This window comes from Manihot esculenta, chromosome 14 (assembly GCF_001659605.2).
Source record: "Manihot esculenta cultivar AM560-2 chromosome 14, M.esculenta_v8, whole genome shotgun sequence".
NCBI classification, from domain to species: Eukaryota; Viridiplantae; Streptophyta; class Magnoliopsida; order Malpighiales; family Euphorbiaceae; genus Manihot; species Manihot esculenta.
In genome coordinates, this window is record NC_035174.2 from 12,666,536 (window position 1) to 12,683,692 (window position 17,157).

The window sequence follows — 17,157 nt, forward strand, 5'->3', positions numbered from 1 at the left end:
TTTTTTCGATGGGTAGATTTCTTTGGTATCTTCAATATTGTCCGGATATTTCACTTTTAATATTAAAGAATAAATTTAATTTATTAAATTTTAATATAATCAAAATCAAATTTTTTTAAAACTTATAGTCAACAGGATATTTGACCTAACTTATAAACTGGTAAAAAATTTATAGCAGCATATAAGTACAAAATAAATAATTGATATTCATATTTTTATTTTAATATTTATAAATTATTTTAATTAATTAAATTATTGTAGTATCTTTATTAAAAATTTAAAATTATAATATATATTCTGATTTAATGAAAAATTAAATTATATATTTTTAATTATTTTTATAATAATATATCAATTTTTATGTTCTATTTATAAACACATATACTAAACATGTATTAATTTAAAATTTAAAAATTAAAAGTGCTTATAAACTCCCCAAAGATCCCAAATATCTAAAACGAAATCGAAATACCGAGGATAATTGAACCAGAATCAGAACCAGACCGTACACCGCTTCTCAAAAGTCATAAACTCTTTGCTGCGGCTCTCATTTCCCATCCCAGAATTTCTGAGCTGCCAAACAGATTTCGCACAACCTACTTACCGGGGATATTTTCCTCCAGCTTGATCCGAACCTCCTTCAATAGACAGAGAAGTCTAAACGCGAGAATACCAGAAGCTAAATATGATTGGAGTAGGCAAAGTCAAGCAATACTCTAATGTTCTCGACAAGCCACTCAGTAAGGGTAAACAAGAGGTACCTCCTCTCTCTCTCTCCCTCTCTCTCTCTCACCTAATCACTGCTGTTTGGTGGAGAAACTTCCAAAGAAATAAAAAGAATCTGAGATTAGGTCTCTTCTTCTGGTTATTCTTGCGATCCAATTTCTCTTTCTGTTCTGCTGCATTTTCTGACCATCCAAACGAAATTTCAGATCTATACTTCATTTAGGTCTTTAATCTTATCCTGTCATTGCTTCTAGTCTGTTTTAGTATAATTTGGATCAGTACGTGTGCATCGTGCTGTTCAACTTGGTATCTAAGGAAATTGGCAAAAGAAATCATGGAAATATGAGTTTCTTTTTTTTTTTCCCCTTAATTTTTGACAATTTGATCCAAGAGCATATAAACCTCCAATGTACGTTGCCTAGCTCTATCATTTGCTAACTTGGCAAGAATTCAACTTTGTGCAAATGAACATCATATAAAATGTTAGATTTCAAACATCGTGTAGAACGTCAGATATCAAGTTAACTTTCTTGTAAACCTCTTTCTATGTTAACCGTGACAGGGATTTGTACTTTAATTTTTAGTTGGAAGTTTTCTAAATTGATACTTAAGAATAATTATTTTTCAGGTCAGTTTGAGTGCATTTGCTTTTTTGTTTTCGGAGCTTGTTCAGTACAATCAGACTCAGGTTGACAACATTGCTGAATTAGAACGAAGGTATTGTGCCGTTTTCATTACTTCAACCCAGTTAGTTCTATGTGTTGAATCATTTTTTTGAACCATGCCTCTTTATTTACCTTGTGGTTAGAAAAATGAGGGACAATAAAATTAAATGGTTTCCGCATTCCTCCTTGCGTAAATAGTTTCTCAAGTTCATTATTTCTATGAAACAAGGAAGTTATGCAGAATAATCATATTGATACCTTCGAGTTGAGGCATAATTTCTTGCAACCTTTCTGAGCATGCATTTGTGGAAGCTGGAGATAGAGAAATTGAAAGTAGGATAGGAAAAAAAGAAAAAGAAGAATGTCAAATAAAATGTTCTTTGACGTTTATATGCTTCGAAATTTTGCTTCCATGAATATGCAAATGTACATTTTTTCTCTATTTAACTCTTGATGTCTTGCTTAGTGGTTACATTCTTTGCGATAATATTTGTGGGAGTTGAGCAGGCTGGAGGATGCAGGCTATGCAGTTGGGGCACGTGTTCTTGAACTTCTTTGTCATAGAGAGAAGGTATGACTTGTTCCTGGACTTCTCCTCAGCAAATTACACCAGCCTAAATCAGCCAATTGAAAATTAGCTAGTGGTGCAATACCTTATGGCTGATATTATAACTGTTGGCATAATTATTGTTAAATCAGTTTGTTATGCCAGTGCAAGTAGGCAATGTATTATCCTGATTTCTTGATGGCTCTATAATCAGATAGAGGTAGATTGGTTTTTCTAGAAATCTCTTCTTTTTTTTTTCTTTTCCAATTTTCTTTCTTCATTTTGCAATAATTGGGAAGCTAATTTTATGAATTATTATTTTATATGAAAGTACAATTCTTTTACTTACTGAACTTTCAGTTTCAAGCATTCCTTTATATCTTCTTAATTGTGGTAAAGGCTCTCTGTGACTTCTTCAATATCTTTTTCCCTTAAAAATATAGTAGCAGATTGGGTGGCTTTCTTAGTTAATAAGTTAATATTCTAAAAAATAGCAAATAAGCTAATTGGTTTTGCTTCATGGATTTTTTTTTTTAATTAATTCTTCAAATGTGGTTCAGTGGAAGTGCTATATTTGTCCTTTCTTTTGGTGACACAGGGGAACAGAAGGGAAACTCGATTATTGGGTATTTTATCTTTTGTACACAGCACAGTGTGGAAGGTGTTGTTTGGAAAGGTAAGTTTATTTTCACCAGTTTAAATGAGTTCTTAAGCTGCTTTTTTTCTGAATATGGAAATTCGTATCATGTTTGCAATTTCTTTTTGTTGACTTCTCTGATATCCACTTCCATATGCAAACGTTTCTTTTTTCTTGATGAGAACTTTTTCCTGTTCTATTAGAAGAACTGCTAGACTTTGCTACTATGTGTGAGGAAAAGTTACAAAGATGGATTTGCCTTGCATGCATTTGCAAAGCACTTTTTCCCTTGACATTTGCTCATGATAGGATGTTGCCAAAAACAGAAACAATAGTCAATAAGGTAGATCATACGAGCATAAAATGTTTGGTAGAAGATGGGGAAAGCATTAGATGTTAGATGATAATGATGCTTCACAAATTTGTTGAGGGATAATTGACAATGCAAAGCTGAGGCCATTTTAATAGATATAAGCTAGTTTAATATTCTATTCCAGTGCATATAAGCTTCTGCCCATGATTAATTTAGGTAGCTGACTCCCTCGAGAAAGGCACTGAACATGAAGATGAATATATGATCAGTGAGAAGGAGCTTCTTGTGAACAGGTGATAATTATCTCACTCATTATTAATTTGACAATTGCTCTTACCTGGTTTTAGTGCTTTTCTTTTTGCTCCTTTTGCAGATTTATTTCCATTCCAAAAGACATGGGGACATTTAATTGTGGAGCATTTGTTGCTGGAATAGTGAGGGTAGGCATGACTTTGAAATTTTACCTGTTGAGGTATCCTAATGGATGAAAGCTCTGATGGGTGTTTTTTCCCCTTTTCCTTTTGAAGGGTGTTTTGGATGGTGCAGGTTTTCCAGCCGTAGTAACAGCTCATTTTGTACCTATCGAGGGTCAGCAACGACCACGGACAACCATTTTGATAAAATTTGCTGAAGAGGTAAATGTTAAGATATGTATTATGAAATTCTATTGAAGACTACACATTGCTCCTGCTAGAGTATCTATTAGGAATTTGGATGACGCTTATCAAGAATGGTTCTTTTTTGCATTCATCAGACATGCAGCTTGCTATTCAAGGTTGCTATAAAGTTTTGCCTGGTCTGCTAAGGGTCTATAGGCCATGTGTCCTTCCAATCTAAACCTTAAATGAGTGGTTCTTGGTGATTCATCAAAGTTTCAGAGTTATTTATATATCAACTTGAGAATAGACCTGGTCATGGTCCGGCTAGAATGCTGACCGGTCCAACCCAGAATTGAAACCAGTCTGTCTGGTTCAGGGCCAAAATTGCACCTTCTTTTTAAAAAACAAAAGAATGAAATTCTACTATTATGTTTAACCAATATCGGGCTGAACCAGAAACAGAACTGAGGGGAAATTTGTGGTTTGGATCTGGTCCCCATGAACATGATCCTTTAACCGGCACCCCTGGTTCTGGACTGGCCCAGACCAGTGGTCACCCCAACTTTTGAATACAATTTCACTTGTGCTTCCATGGATCTTAGTTCAACTGAATATTTGAGCAAATTTCATCTAATTAATTCCAATAACTTGTAGCTGGTAAATTATCCATGCATTTTAGTCCATCTTCTTTGCCTTATGGACTATGTTTTATCTATCTACATCAGCCATGCATCCACTACAAATTTCATGTACGAGGAGTCATGTTCTATATTCCTGTCCAGACAAATTCATTGCCTTCTGGAAAGGGCTTCTGTTCTGTGACTTAAATAGGCATCTTCCATCTATGTTCCAGTGCATCTCTGTTTGGTCTTGCCAATATTATGTTTGACATGGACAGAATATTGCTGCCAGTTTTATGTTAAGTTTCTTTGCAATTTCACTCTTCGAAACAGGTATTAAGAAGAGAAGCAAGGTTAGGTTGATCCTGTAATTTTTGTCGGGCATCTTCCAGCAAAAAGGTGAACGATGGTAATTTTCAGCTTTCTTATCAAATTAATCAGGATTATCGCCTTCCCGTCCCATCGCATATACGCGTGGCATTGTCAGATTTTTGTTGTTATGTGTGGCCTTCTTCAGATTGGGGTTACTTTAATCGTCTAGTAAGAGCAATTATTGCCACTGCAGTTGATGCAAAGCATACGTTAAGTCTAATTTTTTTGTGTGGAAAAAGTACATAGTTTGTATGGAGTTGGTTATCCTTTTTGTTTTTGGGTGAAATTGATATTAATGGAAACAACATGTAATCCTTCTCAGTTCTCATGCCTTCTCAATGCAGTTGGTCCTATTTATTTACATTATTTTAATTTTTTTTAATTCATTTTTTCATCCTAACAACAATTGAGGATTTTCTGTTGTTTTTTTGTCGTGTTAAATGGCAAATCAAGTGAATTACACTGCTCGTCTTTTGGAAGTGGGGACAACAGGGAACAAGTGTAGTTTAAGGACCTGTTTGGCATTATTATTAGAATTGTTGTTAAGAAAAATATTTTTTAAAAAAATATTAAAAAATAATTTAAAATTATTTTTGATGTAATTTAGTTATAAAAGAATTGTCAAAATAATAAAATAATTTTTCTTAAATTGTTTTTTTTTTACATTTAAAATGGCGTTTTATTTTAAAAAGTACTTTCGTGATTTTTAAATTTAATGCCAAACTGACTAAAATTTTTTTAGAGGATGGGGTTTTGTATTACACAAAAAAGTTTGGGGAGAAAGGAGACTGAATTGTGTTTTTGATGATGGGGACATTATTATTATTATTATTTTTCTTTTGAAATAGGGATGGGGAGTCGAATCTTTGACTTCACAAGGCTACAAGGATGCACTTTCCACCAGACTAAGCCTCGGAGTGCATTATTATTATTTTTTTAATTTTATAAATTTTTATTTTTTAAAATATATTTTGTCAATATATTATATTTGAAAATACAAATTCAACTATCATAATGATCGGCCTTTATGATTTATTTTCGTAGATCCATAAAAAAATTGATCTTAATGGAATTTATATTCACATTTAACGTATAATTTTTGAATATAAATAAGCAATAAATATGAAATTATTGTGTGCTCTAGAAATACTATCTTATTTTATTAATCATATTCGGTGGTATAGAGCCAATTACATTACAATTACAATTAATAGAAAAAAAAATCACTAAATTCATATTATTATTAATAAAAAATAAATTTTATTAAAATCTTACTTTTCATCAATGTATTGTAATTTTATTGGAATGAAATACCATTCTTAACATGAAAAAATGATAATAGATCTAACAATATACTGTAATAAATTATATATAAGATGGCATATATGAAACTAAGAAATAAATTAACTTTTAAACTTAATTTATGTCATCTTAATCCTATAAAATTAATTTTTATAGAAAAATTAAAGAGTTTAATATAAGATATAATAATATTTTAATTATATGATTTTAAAATATGAATAAATTAGTAGACTTAAAATATAAGAATCGGTTAATAATTTTCCCTATAAAAAAGAAATTAAAAATTAAATAAATATAACATGTTAAAAAATTTTTAAATAAATGATCGATAAAATAGTCATAATTAAATATACGTCTTGCATTCTAAGAATTGAGAGTTTAAATCTCTTATACGAATTTTAAAAAATATTAAAGTGTAATACAAATAAAACTAATTGCCATTAGATTAATAATTTAATAATAAAATTTATTTTATTACACAGAAAATTAACTATTGAAAATGGAATGGCGAAAATCATTAGAAGGATCAATCATCATAGATGAGAAATGTGCCGATCCTAGGCATCTGCTTTCATAGCTCAGTTGGTTAGAGCACCCGTTTAGTAAGCGTGAGGTCTTGAGTTCGACTCTCAATGAAAGCAAATTCTCCTTGGCATCCGCTTTCATAGCTCAGTTGGTTAGAGCACCCGTTTAGTAAGCGGGAGGTCTTGAGTTCGACTCTCAATGAAAGCAAATTCTTTATGTTTTTTTCCTTCCATGCCCTACTTTTCCATATGGGGTTGGTTCATTGGACTATAGAGATGGTAATCTTTCGAAGGAAATAAAAAATAAAGAATATGGTGCACTGGAGGAGCTATGGCACTCTATTAACCATGGGGATATATGTTTAAAAGAGAATGTTAGTTGGTGTAAAAACATTTCACAAGCCCATGCATTGCTGGAAGTGCCTCATCCTGAGAAACTAGTAGACGATTGGAAGCTTAATGGAGACGATGCAATTCCCGACAAAAACAAGGAATTTTAGATGGAGAGCTTTGAATACTTTGCTGCCCTCAAAGGTAAACTTGTCGAAAAAGAACAAGCCTGTCGAGACTACTGAATGACAGTTAAGGTTAGGAAACTGAGAAGTTGAGCGAGTCCTCTTCTATAAGAACCACGTGAAAACCTCTTCTTCTTGCCAAAACTGAGCGCCTCTCGACATGCTATACTTTCAACAATTGGGAGGTCAGAGATTTGAGTGTAGCTGCTATTGCTGCCAACCCATTTCAAGATGATATCCCTGTATCAAATTAAACTTTAATAGTATCCCCACAAGTTATCCATGGCTAATCTGGAGCATCTGTTATTTCAGTAACAGTTTGGCGCATCCTCTGAACATTCGTTTGCAGGACGTCCTCATAATGGTTTACAGCTGAGGTGATGACATCTTTGTAGTTCAGCCATTTGTGCTTGAAAGTGAGAGCATTTCCACTTTTTTATAAGTGCCATAATGTGAAGATAAGAAGAGGGATAATTTCCTTATCGCTGCCCTGATCATACAGTGGTGTTACTGGCTTTACCCAGCATTCTATCATTGGGGCTCCCCAAATTATGGTTGAACATATGTGAAAAGGAAGATTTTCTTGCACCACAAACATTGCATTGTGGAAGGACGTATGACAGCTTTCAAAGAACTTAACTTTGGGTTGATCTGGGAAGATATATAAAAAGGTCGAATGACTCGGTATGGATGATAAATTGGATCATTAGATTTTGGAATGAGCATAGGAAAGAGAATAGTATTAACAAGAATGTGAGACATGGAAGAATTTGAGCCTACTAGGCTCACCTGAGCATTGATGAAATAAGGCAAATGTGGATGCAGCACAGCAGCTATAGACAAAGGATAAGAAAAGGGCTGGCTATTTGGGAATAGTGATCAGGGGCCAACAAAGCTCGATAATTTAGTCCAGACAATGTTCCCTAAGCAGGCTCTGCAAACAGACCCTCAAAGTTGCCACAGCTGTTACAACCGGACCAAGAATCTCCGGAAGGGAGAGGGAATCCTTAGAGAGCTTTCAATAAAACATGCATTGAATGGTGTGGCACATTTGAATGGCAGCCGATTATCCAGTCTTTTATCCATTTATTTAGGTACCAAGAAGAAAAAGCTGCAGCAGCTGACATTACTGTCTTCAAACTACAAAGGCAATTGGATTCCAGATGGGAGATTATCATATTCAGTTATCAGTGTTCTTGTTATGGCATATCAAGAAAGCTAGGAATGCTCTCATCTTTCAGAAGACGCGCATAGAATGGTAGGAATTTGCAACTCTTTGGCTTTACAAACAGTTCCAAGTTAGCGATGGCTAATAGTTTAATTTTCAATGGAACTTTCAACATAGGCATCTATATATATATACACATTATTTTTACAAGAGGCTTTTTTCAGGAAACAAAAAAGCTAGAGATGTTGGGAATACCACATCATTTGCCAAGATTTGAAGGAACTTAAAAACCCAAGCGGGCAACTATCTGAGAAGTTGAGAAGTTTGGGTGAAAGCTCGCACACAACAGATGACAGCTAAAGAAGGATAACATAGGAAAACCAACCCACTTCATTTACATTAATCTAATAATGAAGCTCAGCTTAATCATTCAATTTCAAGAAACAGCTATTATAAATGGTCATCTAAGTATAAAGAATTATCTCAAAACTTATTGACAGTACCATCATATTCTCAAATTTAGAGCATCTTTTTTCTTTCTCCTCTCTTGCTCACTTCTATTTACAAATACGATTCTCACAATATACAAGGCAGATTCAGATGTAGACTGCATAACGCTCGTTCAACTATCAAAACTCTCCAGTAAAAGTTCTCTTCATTCATTTTCTTATAGTTTGCTTCTATTAAAATGTAAGTAATTGATGATGGTGGATTGATTTCAGCAATACACCAGAAACCATGTCAACAAATTATAAAGTCTAAATAAGTAGAAATGAGCCAATAAGAGAGAAAATCACCATGTAATGACTCATGATACAAAGTTAAAAATCACAATAATACACAGAATTTGATTTTCCAGCAAGCCATCAAAGATGACACAAAGGCTTACCAGCCTCAGGACATCAGACCTTTCTATTTCAAACAATTAACTGTGAATTACAGGGCACAAAGAAAAATAAAAGCAGCATCTCACAAATGCATAGACTATACCCTTAATCAGCTTCAGCAATCAGTTCCTACCAAGTGGGAGCGACCTACAACTAAATGTCTCCTTAAAATTTGACTTCTTAGAAGAAGTAAATATAGATGCATACACCTCTTTGGTCGCATTGGCTGGTGCCATATCAGCCGCCTTAAACCTCTTCACTGAGCTCCCATTAGTCGCTCCTTTTAAATTTTCAATCTTCCCATTTGCTTCCACTCTTCCATCAACTTTCTCTACACCCTTAGCATCAAATATCCCATGCTTTTTCCCACTTAAACGCTGTGGATCCAAAACCACACTATCTTCTCCATTAACAGCCACAGCCATCTCCCCATTTTTCACTTTTTTTGGCTTCTTATCCTTCACTTTGGATCTCTCCTCCTCCATCTTTACCCTCAAAAATGCCACCTCCTCCTCGTTCCCATTTATCACAACCTTATCAGATTCCTCAAACTCCTTGTAACAAACCAAGCACGATGACGATTTTACCTCTTTCAATGCCTTAGCACTCAAAACATGGCCACAATTCTTCAAAGCAAAAAACTTATACTTCCCATTGAACTCCAGCCCTGTTACTGGGCAATGGAATCTTGCATTGTTTGATTCCCCACCAGGAATTGGTTCTAGCTTGATGTTTAACATATCCTTTAAACCCTTTATGTATCCGAACTCCTTGGGTAATCTTTTGCCTATCAGAGCCTGTACTAACGCCTCCTTGTTGAATATATTACCAAGGCGATCGATAACGCAGGGCTGCGTCAAGGGCTCGTTGGAAAGAGCGCAATTGACCCATTTCGATAGCCTCTGCTCGTTTGGATCAACCTTATCAGGCTTTTTGTCCGCGTACATGTTCAGATAGCAGTCCCGGGACTCGGCACCCGTAGCGCCGCCATCGCCACCGCCTCCGGGGAGACGAGAGCGCAAAATGAGAGTAGAAAGACAAGAAATTTGCGGATTTGGAATAACTGTAGAATCATGAAGGAGTTTTCCATTGAGTGTGAAATAGAAAGAGGAGAGATTCCCATTCGGAAAAAGAGAGCGCTTCAGGCTGTGGAGAGTTATGGCTTGGGTGTGGTCTAGGGTTAGGGTTTGTACGCCAGAATCTGGAAATTGAAGGAAAATTTGATGTGTTTTTGGTTGCATTATGAAGAGGTTTCTGGGGATCGAAGTTCAATTGGAGAAATTGATGAATAGGGGATTTCGATTCCGAGTCTGGAACCCTGGATTGCCGAGAGATCGATACAGGAATTTTCTTTTTGTCGGAAGATACAGGAATTTAAGGCACGCGACCTTGGACGTCACCGACTTTGTTAACGAAATCGAATCGGACCGGACTAATGTTTTTCATTTCTTTTTGGCAACATCTAAATATAATATAATTTTTTAGTTAATAAATTTAAAGTTATATTTTACTTATTATCTTTAATATAATTAATAGATTAATTTTTATAAATATTAATTTAAAATTAATAAATTATCAAATTTTTTTATAAAAGTGTAATTTTTTCTAAAATATTTTTTTATAAAAGTTTATAATATACGTAAAACTTACTTGATACTATTTATAAATAGTTGAAGTTGCGAATATTTTTTAAAAATTTTAAAATTATGAGTATTGAAATATTTTAATAAATAAAAATTAAAAAATAAAAAATATTAAAATTTAATTCAGTGAAAATGGACGAATTATAAAGAAATTTAAGTTTATGATTTTAAAAATATAAAAATCAATTTATTAATTATATTAAAATTTAGAATTTAAATATAATTTATTTATCTAAAACGAGTAATAAAAATATTTTTACATTTTCAATGATAAAAATAGATGGAGTGATTTCTAATTTAAATAAATCGATAATGATAAAAATTTAAGTGTTTAATTTTAAAAGTACTGGAATCCATCCATTAATTATATTAAAATTTAAAAATTAAAACATAATTTATTTTAAATTTAATAATTAATTGTTTAAAAAAACAATTATTTAAATTGTAAAAATTGTGATATTAATGGAAATAGACCACCCACTCAATGGATGGATAAGGTAAATACGAAACTCCTAACCTTTCTCCCCTCCTCCAAAAATATCTATTGACAAAAAAAAAAAAAAAATAGCAGTAGAAATGAACTTAAATCAATTTTAACATAATATGAAATTTTTCACTTAGTATTTTTATTATTTTTAATTGGTTTATTAAAATAACTCAAAAATTTACCACTTTTTATATTTACATTTTAATTTTAAAATTTTAAATAATAAAATCAATTCTTTTATATTTATCTCAATATTAGTCATTTATCTTAATTAATTTTAATCAAAACATTTGTCTCAATCCACTTATTTTAATAATTAAATTTGATTAAAAAAATTTTAGTTCACTTATCATATCACATAAAATTATTCCTTTAAAAAATTTATTAAATAAAAAATTAAAATATTTACAAAACTTTAAATTTTAAATAATAAAACTGAACCTTTTCCATTTTATTTCAACTATAATCAAAAGAATTAAATTAAACATGAAAAGTTATTAAAAAATTACAATATAATCTCTAAAATTTTATTTAACTAATAAAATAATTTTTAAAATATATATTTTTATTTTAATAATATTCTTTTTTGTCAGTCACAGTATTTAATTCTTATTCTCATTTTTATATACATATTATATTTTAATAAAAATTTAAAATATAAAAAATTATAATATAAAATATATAATATTTTATTTTATTTAATATTATAAAATAAAATACAATTTTTTATTAGATAAGTCAATAATTTAATATATACCATAAATTTATTTATTATATAGATGAAAAAAATAAAAATATTGAATATTTTAAATAATTCACTAAGAGATATGATTAATATATCTAAATTTTTATAAAAATTATAAAAATATAACTTTACATACTAAAATATCTAATATTTTATTTAATTTAATATTATTAATATAAAATATATTTTTTATATGTTAAAAATACGTACGTAATTTATAATGGTAAGTATAAATTTTTAATAAAATATTTTAATATATAATATTTATATGTGATATTTTATATAGTAAAAAATTTTTTTTATAATAAATATTTATTTAATATTATATATGATAAATATAAAATAAATATAATTTTAATATAAAATTTAAATTAAAGAACTATATGTTTATTAATATAAAATTTTAAGAATTATATTATAATTTATTATTAATTTTTTTAATATTCAATTTAATTCTATTAGTTATAAGTATGATAAATAAAATAAAATTTAGTTTTATTATTTAAAATTTAAAGTTTTTGATATAATTATAAATTAAAATAAATATTTTATTTTTTTATCCAATAGATTTTGTAAGAAATAATTGTACGTGGCACAATGCCACGTGAATTATAAATTTCTTTTGTTAAAATTGATTAAAACAAATGTGAAAAAAATTGAATTTATTATATATTCTAAAAAGTGATAAATATTTAGATTTTTTATTTAATAATTTTTTAATTTATTTTTTTTTATTTTATTAAACGAAATAATTTAACTTTTTTGTGTATTTATATTTATATTTTAATTTTTTAATTTATTGGACAAATAATTTAAACTTTATCATAAATTTTCATTTATATTACAATTTTTCAATCTTGGATGATGAGAATTGATGACCGTCGGGTTTTCTTTACACTGGGCGAGATCAGGCCCAAGAGGAGAACAATGACCCAAAACCCATCAAGCCCTCCTTAAGCAAGACTGATCTAGCCTCTCAAGCCCTGATTTGGATGCGCGGGGTAGGCTGGGTCCACTGTGAGCCCGAGTTCAATGAGAAGAAATCCAGCCCAGTGAGATGATGTGAGAAAGAATAGCTAGCCTAGTCACTTTGCAACCGGGTCCGTGTGCGTGCCAGGGGTAGGTAAACGGGACAGGGGATTTTCTTCCATAGGGGGCTCCTTTTTTTCCTCTCTCTCTATTTTTTCTGATTTTCTCTGCAACTCTTGCCTATTGATACTACGGTAGTTCTCGAGCCTAATTTGAACGTCGGAGGGTCTCCACCGGGAGCCATCCCGGAAGACCCCTGACCGTCTTTCTTCATCTTGCAGATTCCTTCTTCAAATCGAGTGTGGAGAGACCCATATGATAGGGTAAGAGGAAACCAGATCTATCAAATATGGGCCAAGAAGAAACCAGATCCATATAATATGGGGCGAGAGGAAACCAGATCTATCAAATATGGAGCATGGGGAGATTCAGATTTATCAAGTGGTGCCGTCTGTGGGGACGAAAGAGATATTTTCATCACCGGAGTTCCTAAATTCACCCATTGAGATCCACATGAAAGTATGAAAGTTTATGCGAAAAGAAAGCTGGAGATTTACAATAACCCAGCTGAATAACCTAGCTGAAAAGAAAGATCCAGCTGGTTCAAGAATATTTTGATAGTCTTTCAGATAGTTTATTTTAATATTTATTGAATTTTATTACTACTAACTTTTTCTTTGAAATCTGACGAAGTGAAACTTCAGATCGAAATACTTATATATGAGTATAGAATTTTAATCTTTTCTATAAAAAGAAAAAGAATCAATGATGTATATATTTGTTGAAATTGTGAGGTCGACAATACATATGTTGTAAAGGTTAGATGGGCAGGTCGGCTATAAAGTCCCAAGTAACAAGTTAGAGAGGAGGAGTATGGAAGGCTTTGAGCAAGAAACTCAAACTCTGCCGAGCACAAATTTTGATTGAGGACTTTGGCAGAGTTCGTAGATTGGAGCACCGAGAGGTCGGTGGGTTGGAATAGTAAGGTTGGAAAGAGCCCGAGCTGCCAAAGATGTGTCGACCTAGTGAAGAAGTTACTAATAAAGAAGATTGCTAGCCTGGTCGAACTCCAACAAGCGAGGTCGGCACGATGCCACCTGTCAATACAGATGGGTGGACATGATGGAGCCAACACCACACGTTTGCAAATGGAGAAACCACAACTTTCAAGAATTAAAACAGACACTACCAGACGATCAGCTTTTGAGTGGGAAGGCTCCAGCAGACCACGCTCAATAGGTCGGAGGAAAAGCTCAGACAAGTCGGTAAAGCAAATTTGGAAAAGAACAACTTCAGCAAACCAACAAGAGATTCCCAGTAAACATCACGAGCCCGATTGGACATTGAACCACATGAATAAATCAGCTCATGCTTAATAGTCGACGGACTTAAGCTCGAGATTGAAATCGTGAAGTTGGATAGATGTATGCTTGAGGTCGAAGTCATGTTTGAGGTTGATCTCGCATTCCTGGTCGGATGGCCAGACTGCCCTCAAGATTTGAATTAGCAAGTTGGTTGGTTGGAATAGCAAGACAGAAAGGAGCTCGGCAAATCCAACGACCACAACATTAGATTACTCGTTGAGGTCGGATCCGTGCTCGAGCTTAGATCTGTGATCGAGGTCGGAGCCGTGTTTGAGGTCGGGCTCGCATTTCAGGTCGGATAGAATGATGTTGCCGAGCAGCTAGGGCGTGACTCATAACTATCCGACTTGGTTGGACAACAGTACCCCTCAAGTATTGGTGCAACAAGGACTTCACAAGAGATGATCAGAGACCCAAGCCGATCGAGGAGGGATTCGGGTTGTACATGCTGGCCAGCTTGAAGACGAGTGAAATCGGGGTGCAGCTGCCATCTGGGCTCACTGGAATCGAGCGAGTTGTGCAGCACAATAGCCAACTTAGAAACTGCATATCCAAACCGACAAACAAACGAGCTTGTTACGGCTGAGAGGGCTAACTCCTGTGGAAGAAGACCCAAGGGCCATGCAAATCTGTATTTGCTCAGTCAGAAGGAAAGAGGTAAGGAAATCTTTATTTATAAAATAAACTGTTAGTTGGGCTACCCGCGCATCCTTCGAAGTACAGGCGTCGATTATCTCCTGTAAAATAAAAATAAAAATAAAAATAATAATATATATAATTTTATTTTAAAATATAAAATATTCCTTAGCTGCTACGGAAATGAGAAGATTAAAAACGACAATTAATTATCCTGCTTACTTTGTCGGGAGACCATCATAACTTGCCACGTAAAGTAATCCTAATTTATTTACGTCCAATGCCATTGACCCATTATTATTATCATTCAAAGGGCAATCTAGGCATTTTGTCATGATCACAGTATTGCCACCAAGTTATAAATAGGCAAAATAGAATTTAAATTTCAAAGAGTGTCTTTCAGTTAGTGGCAAATATTTTTGATTAATTATTGTTGAATACAGAGGATTTCATAAATTTAATTAAAGTATACTCACTTGAGCTTAGATATCTTGATAATTGCTTATTGTCATGAAATTTTATTATTAATGCTAATACAGACATTCCTGAGAAAAAGATCACGTATTTTATAAATTGAAAAATTTTTGAGAAGTTTACACATGCAAAATATTGTTTATTGCATCTCTAAATTGCATGAGTTAATGTTGTTAGAGCTAATACTTATATTCATCTGAAAAATAAAACTAAGTGTCATGTGTGACATATTATTTATTGATGAATATTATTTAATTAACAATGAGCCTTCTCGTTATATATGCTTTGTGCAAGCTCTTATTTTGCAGAAAAATTCAGAAGAAAGAGTAAGGCCTAAGAGTCTAAATCTTGTTCAAGACCTCAGTGAGGTAGGTGACCGGGCTCCCAAAGCGCCCCCAGCACCACAAAACCGGCTGAGATGATGAAGCGACAGTAAGGCCTAAGAGCCTGAATCTTGTTCAAGACCTCAGTGAGGTAGGTGACTGGGCTCCCCAAGCGCCCCCAGCACCACAAAACCGGTTGAGATAATGAAGCGACAGTAAGGCCTAAGAGCCTGAATCTTATTTAAGACCTCAGTGAGGTAGGTGACCGGGCTCCCCAAGTGCCTCTGGCACCACAAAACCGACTGAGATGATGAAGCGACAGTAGGGCCTAAGAACCTGAATCTTGTTCAAGACTTCAGTGAAGTAGGTGACCGGGCTCCTCAAGTGCCCCCGGCACCATAAAACCGGCTGAGATGATGAAGCGACAGTAAGGCCAAAGAGCCTGAATCTTGTTCAAGACCTCAGTGAGGTAGGTGACCGGGCTCCCCAAGTGCCTCCGGCACCACAAAACCGACTGAGAGGATGAAGCGACAGTAAGGCCTAAGAGCCTGAATCTTGTTCAAGACCTCAGTGAGGTAGGTGACGGGGCTCCTCAAGTGCCCCCGGCACCACAAAACCGGCTGAGACAATGAAGCGATAGTAAGGCCTAAGAGCCTGAATCTTGTTCAAGAACTCAGTGAGGTAGGTGACCAGGCTCCCCAAGCGCCCCCGGCACCACAAAACCGGCTGAGATGATGAAGCGACAGTAAGGCCTAAGAGCCTGAATCTTGTTCAAGACCTCAGTGAGGTAGGTGACCGGGCTCCCCAAGTGCCCCCGGCACCACAAAACCAGCTGAGATGATGAAGCGACAGTAAGGCCTAAGAGCCTGAATCTTGTTCAAGACCTCAGTGAGGTAGGTGACCGGGCTCCCCAAACGCCCCCGGCACCACAAAACCGGCTGAAATGATGAAGCGACAGTAAGGTCAAAGAGCCTGAATCTTGAGCGAGTCTTCAATGAGGTAGGTGGCTGGTCTCGGAAAATGACCGCCAGCACCACAAAACCGAGATGAGAGGATGAAGGGAACTATTCTTTCGTCTTTTATTAAAAAATACTGTATACTCACAGCAAACAGCGGCACACAATGACAACACGCAAAAACAACTCATAAGGACACAACTCTGACCTCACATAAAAAGATTGGGGCACTGGACCATAAATGAAAAGTTAAACTCCGACCTCCCAAAAGAGCTGGGGTCGTAATGTAAAGAGACTTTGATCTCACACAACAGCCAAAAGCACCAAAGTGCCATGCTGACCTCAAGAGGGTGCTGGAATAGAAATAAAAGAATTTGAATTCGAGCTCTTTCCAACGCCTGTATCGTGTAGCAATGCGACCTTCTAAAGGCCAATGCAACGCTCATGGTGCCAAAGCGCCAAAACACCATGTCGATCTCAAGAAAATGAGCTCGGTACTGGTAAATCCGATAGGCAGACCAAATTAAGGCGAAGCGAATCCTAAGCAAAATGCATACCAAGATAGAGAACCAAACAAAGAACCAGGGACAATCATAAGAGGCACCGACCTCGAGAATTGACCGCT

The 17,157-nt window shown here is 34.2% G+C and overlaps 2 protein-coding genes and 2 non-coding genes across 4 annotated transcripts; 3 read left to right on the forward strand and 1 right to left on the reverse strand.

Moving 5' to 3' along the window:
• Nucleotides 1-459: 459 nt before the first annotated feature.
• On the forward strand, nucleotides 460-4,845 carry LOC110600301 (trafficking protein particle complex subunit 5). The gene is made up of 8 exons (XM_021737116.2): nucleotides 460-757; nucleotides 1,355-1,443; nucleotides 1,899-1,962; nucleotides 2,537-2,614; nucleotides 3,105-3,181; nucleotides 3,262-3,328; nucleotides 3,416-3,523; nucleotides 4,441-4,845. The coding sequence occupies exons 1-8, from the start codon at nucleotides 686-688 to the stop codon at nucleotides 4,468-4,470; spliced, it is 585 nt and encodes a 194-aa protein (XP_021592808.1). The 5' UTR covers nucleotides 460-685; the 3' UTR covers nucleotides 4,471-4,845.
• Nucleotides 4,846-6,348: 1,503 nt separating this feature from the next.
• On the forward strand, nucleotides 6,349-6,422 carry TRNAT-AGU. Its single transcript has one exon. It is a non-coding gene; the product is annotated as a tRNA-Thr (tRNA).
• Nucleotides 6,423-6,439: 17 nt separating this feature from the next.
• On the forward strand, nucleotides 6,440-6,513 carry TRNAT-AGU. The gene has a single exon. It is a non-coding gene; the product is annotated as a tRNA-Thr (tRNA).
• Nucleotides 6,514-8,771: 2,258 nt separating this feature from the next.
• LOC110600321 (replication termination factor 2) lies at nucleotides 8,772-10,302 on the reverse strand. The gene has a single exon (XM_021737152.2). The coding sequence runs from the start codon at nucleotides 10,114-10,116 to the stop codon at nucleotides 8,998-9,000; it is 1,119 nt and encodes a 372-aa protein (XP_021592844.1). The 5' UTR covers nucleotides 10,117-10,302; the 3' UTR covers nucleotides 8,772-8,997.
• Between the last annotated feature and the right edge of the window lie 6,855 nt (nucleotides 10,303-17,157).

Coding starts and splice junctions, on each gene's coding strand:
- LOC110600301 (XM_021737116.2), top strand. CDS start 686: ATGATTGGAGTAGGCAAAGTCAAGCAATACTCTAATGTTCTCGACAAG. Junction 3,182..3,261: donor AAGGAGCTTCTTGTGAACAG/GTGATAATTATC, acceptor CTCCTTTTGCAG/ATTTATTTCCATTCCAAAAG. Junction 3,524..4,440: donor TGATAAAATTTGCTGAAGAG/GTAAATGTTAAG, acceptor TCTTCGAAACAG/GTATTAAGAAGAGAAGCAAG.
- LOC110600321 (XM_021737152.2), bottom strand. CDS start 10,116: ATGCAACCAAAAACACATCAAATTTTCCTTCAATTTCCAGATTCTGGC.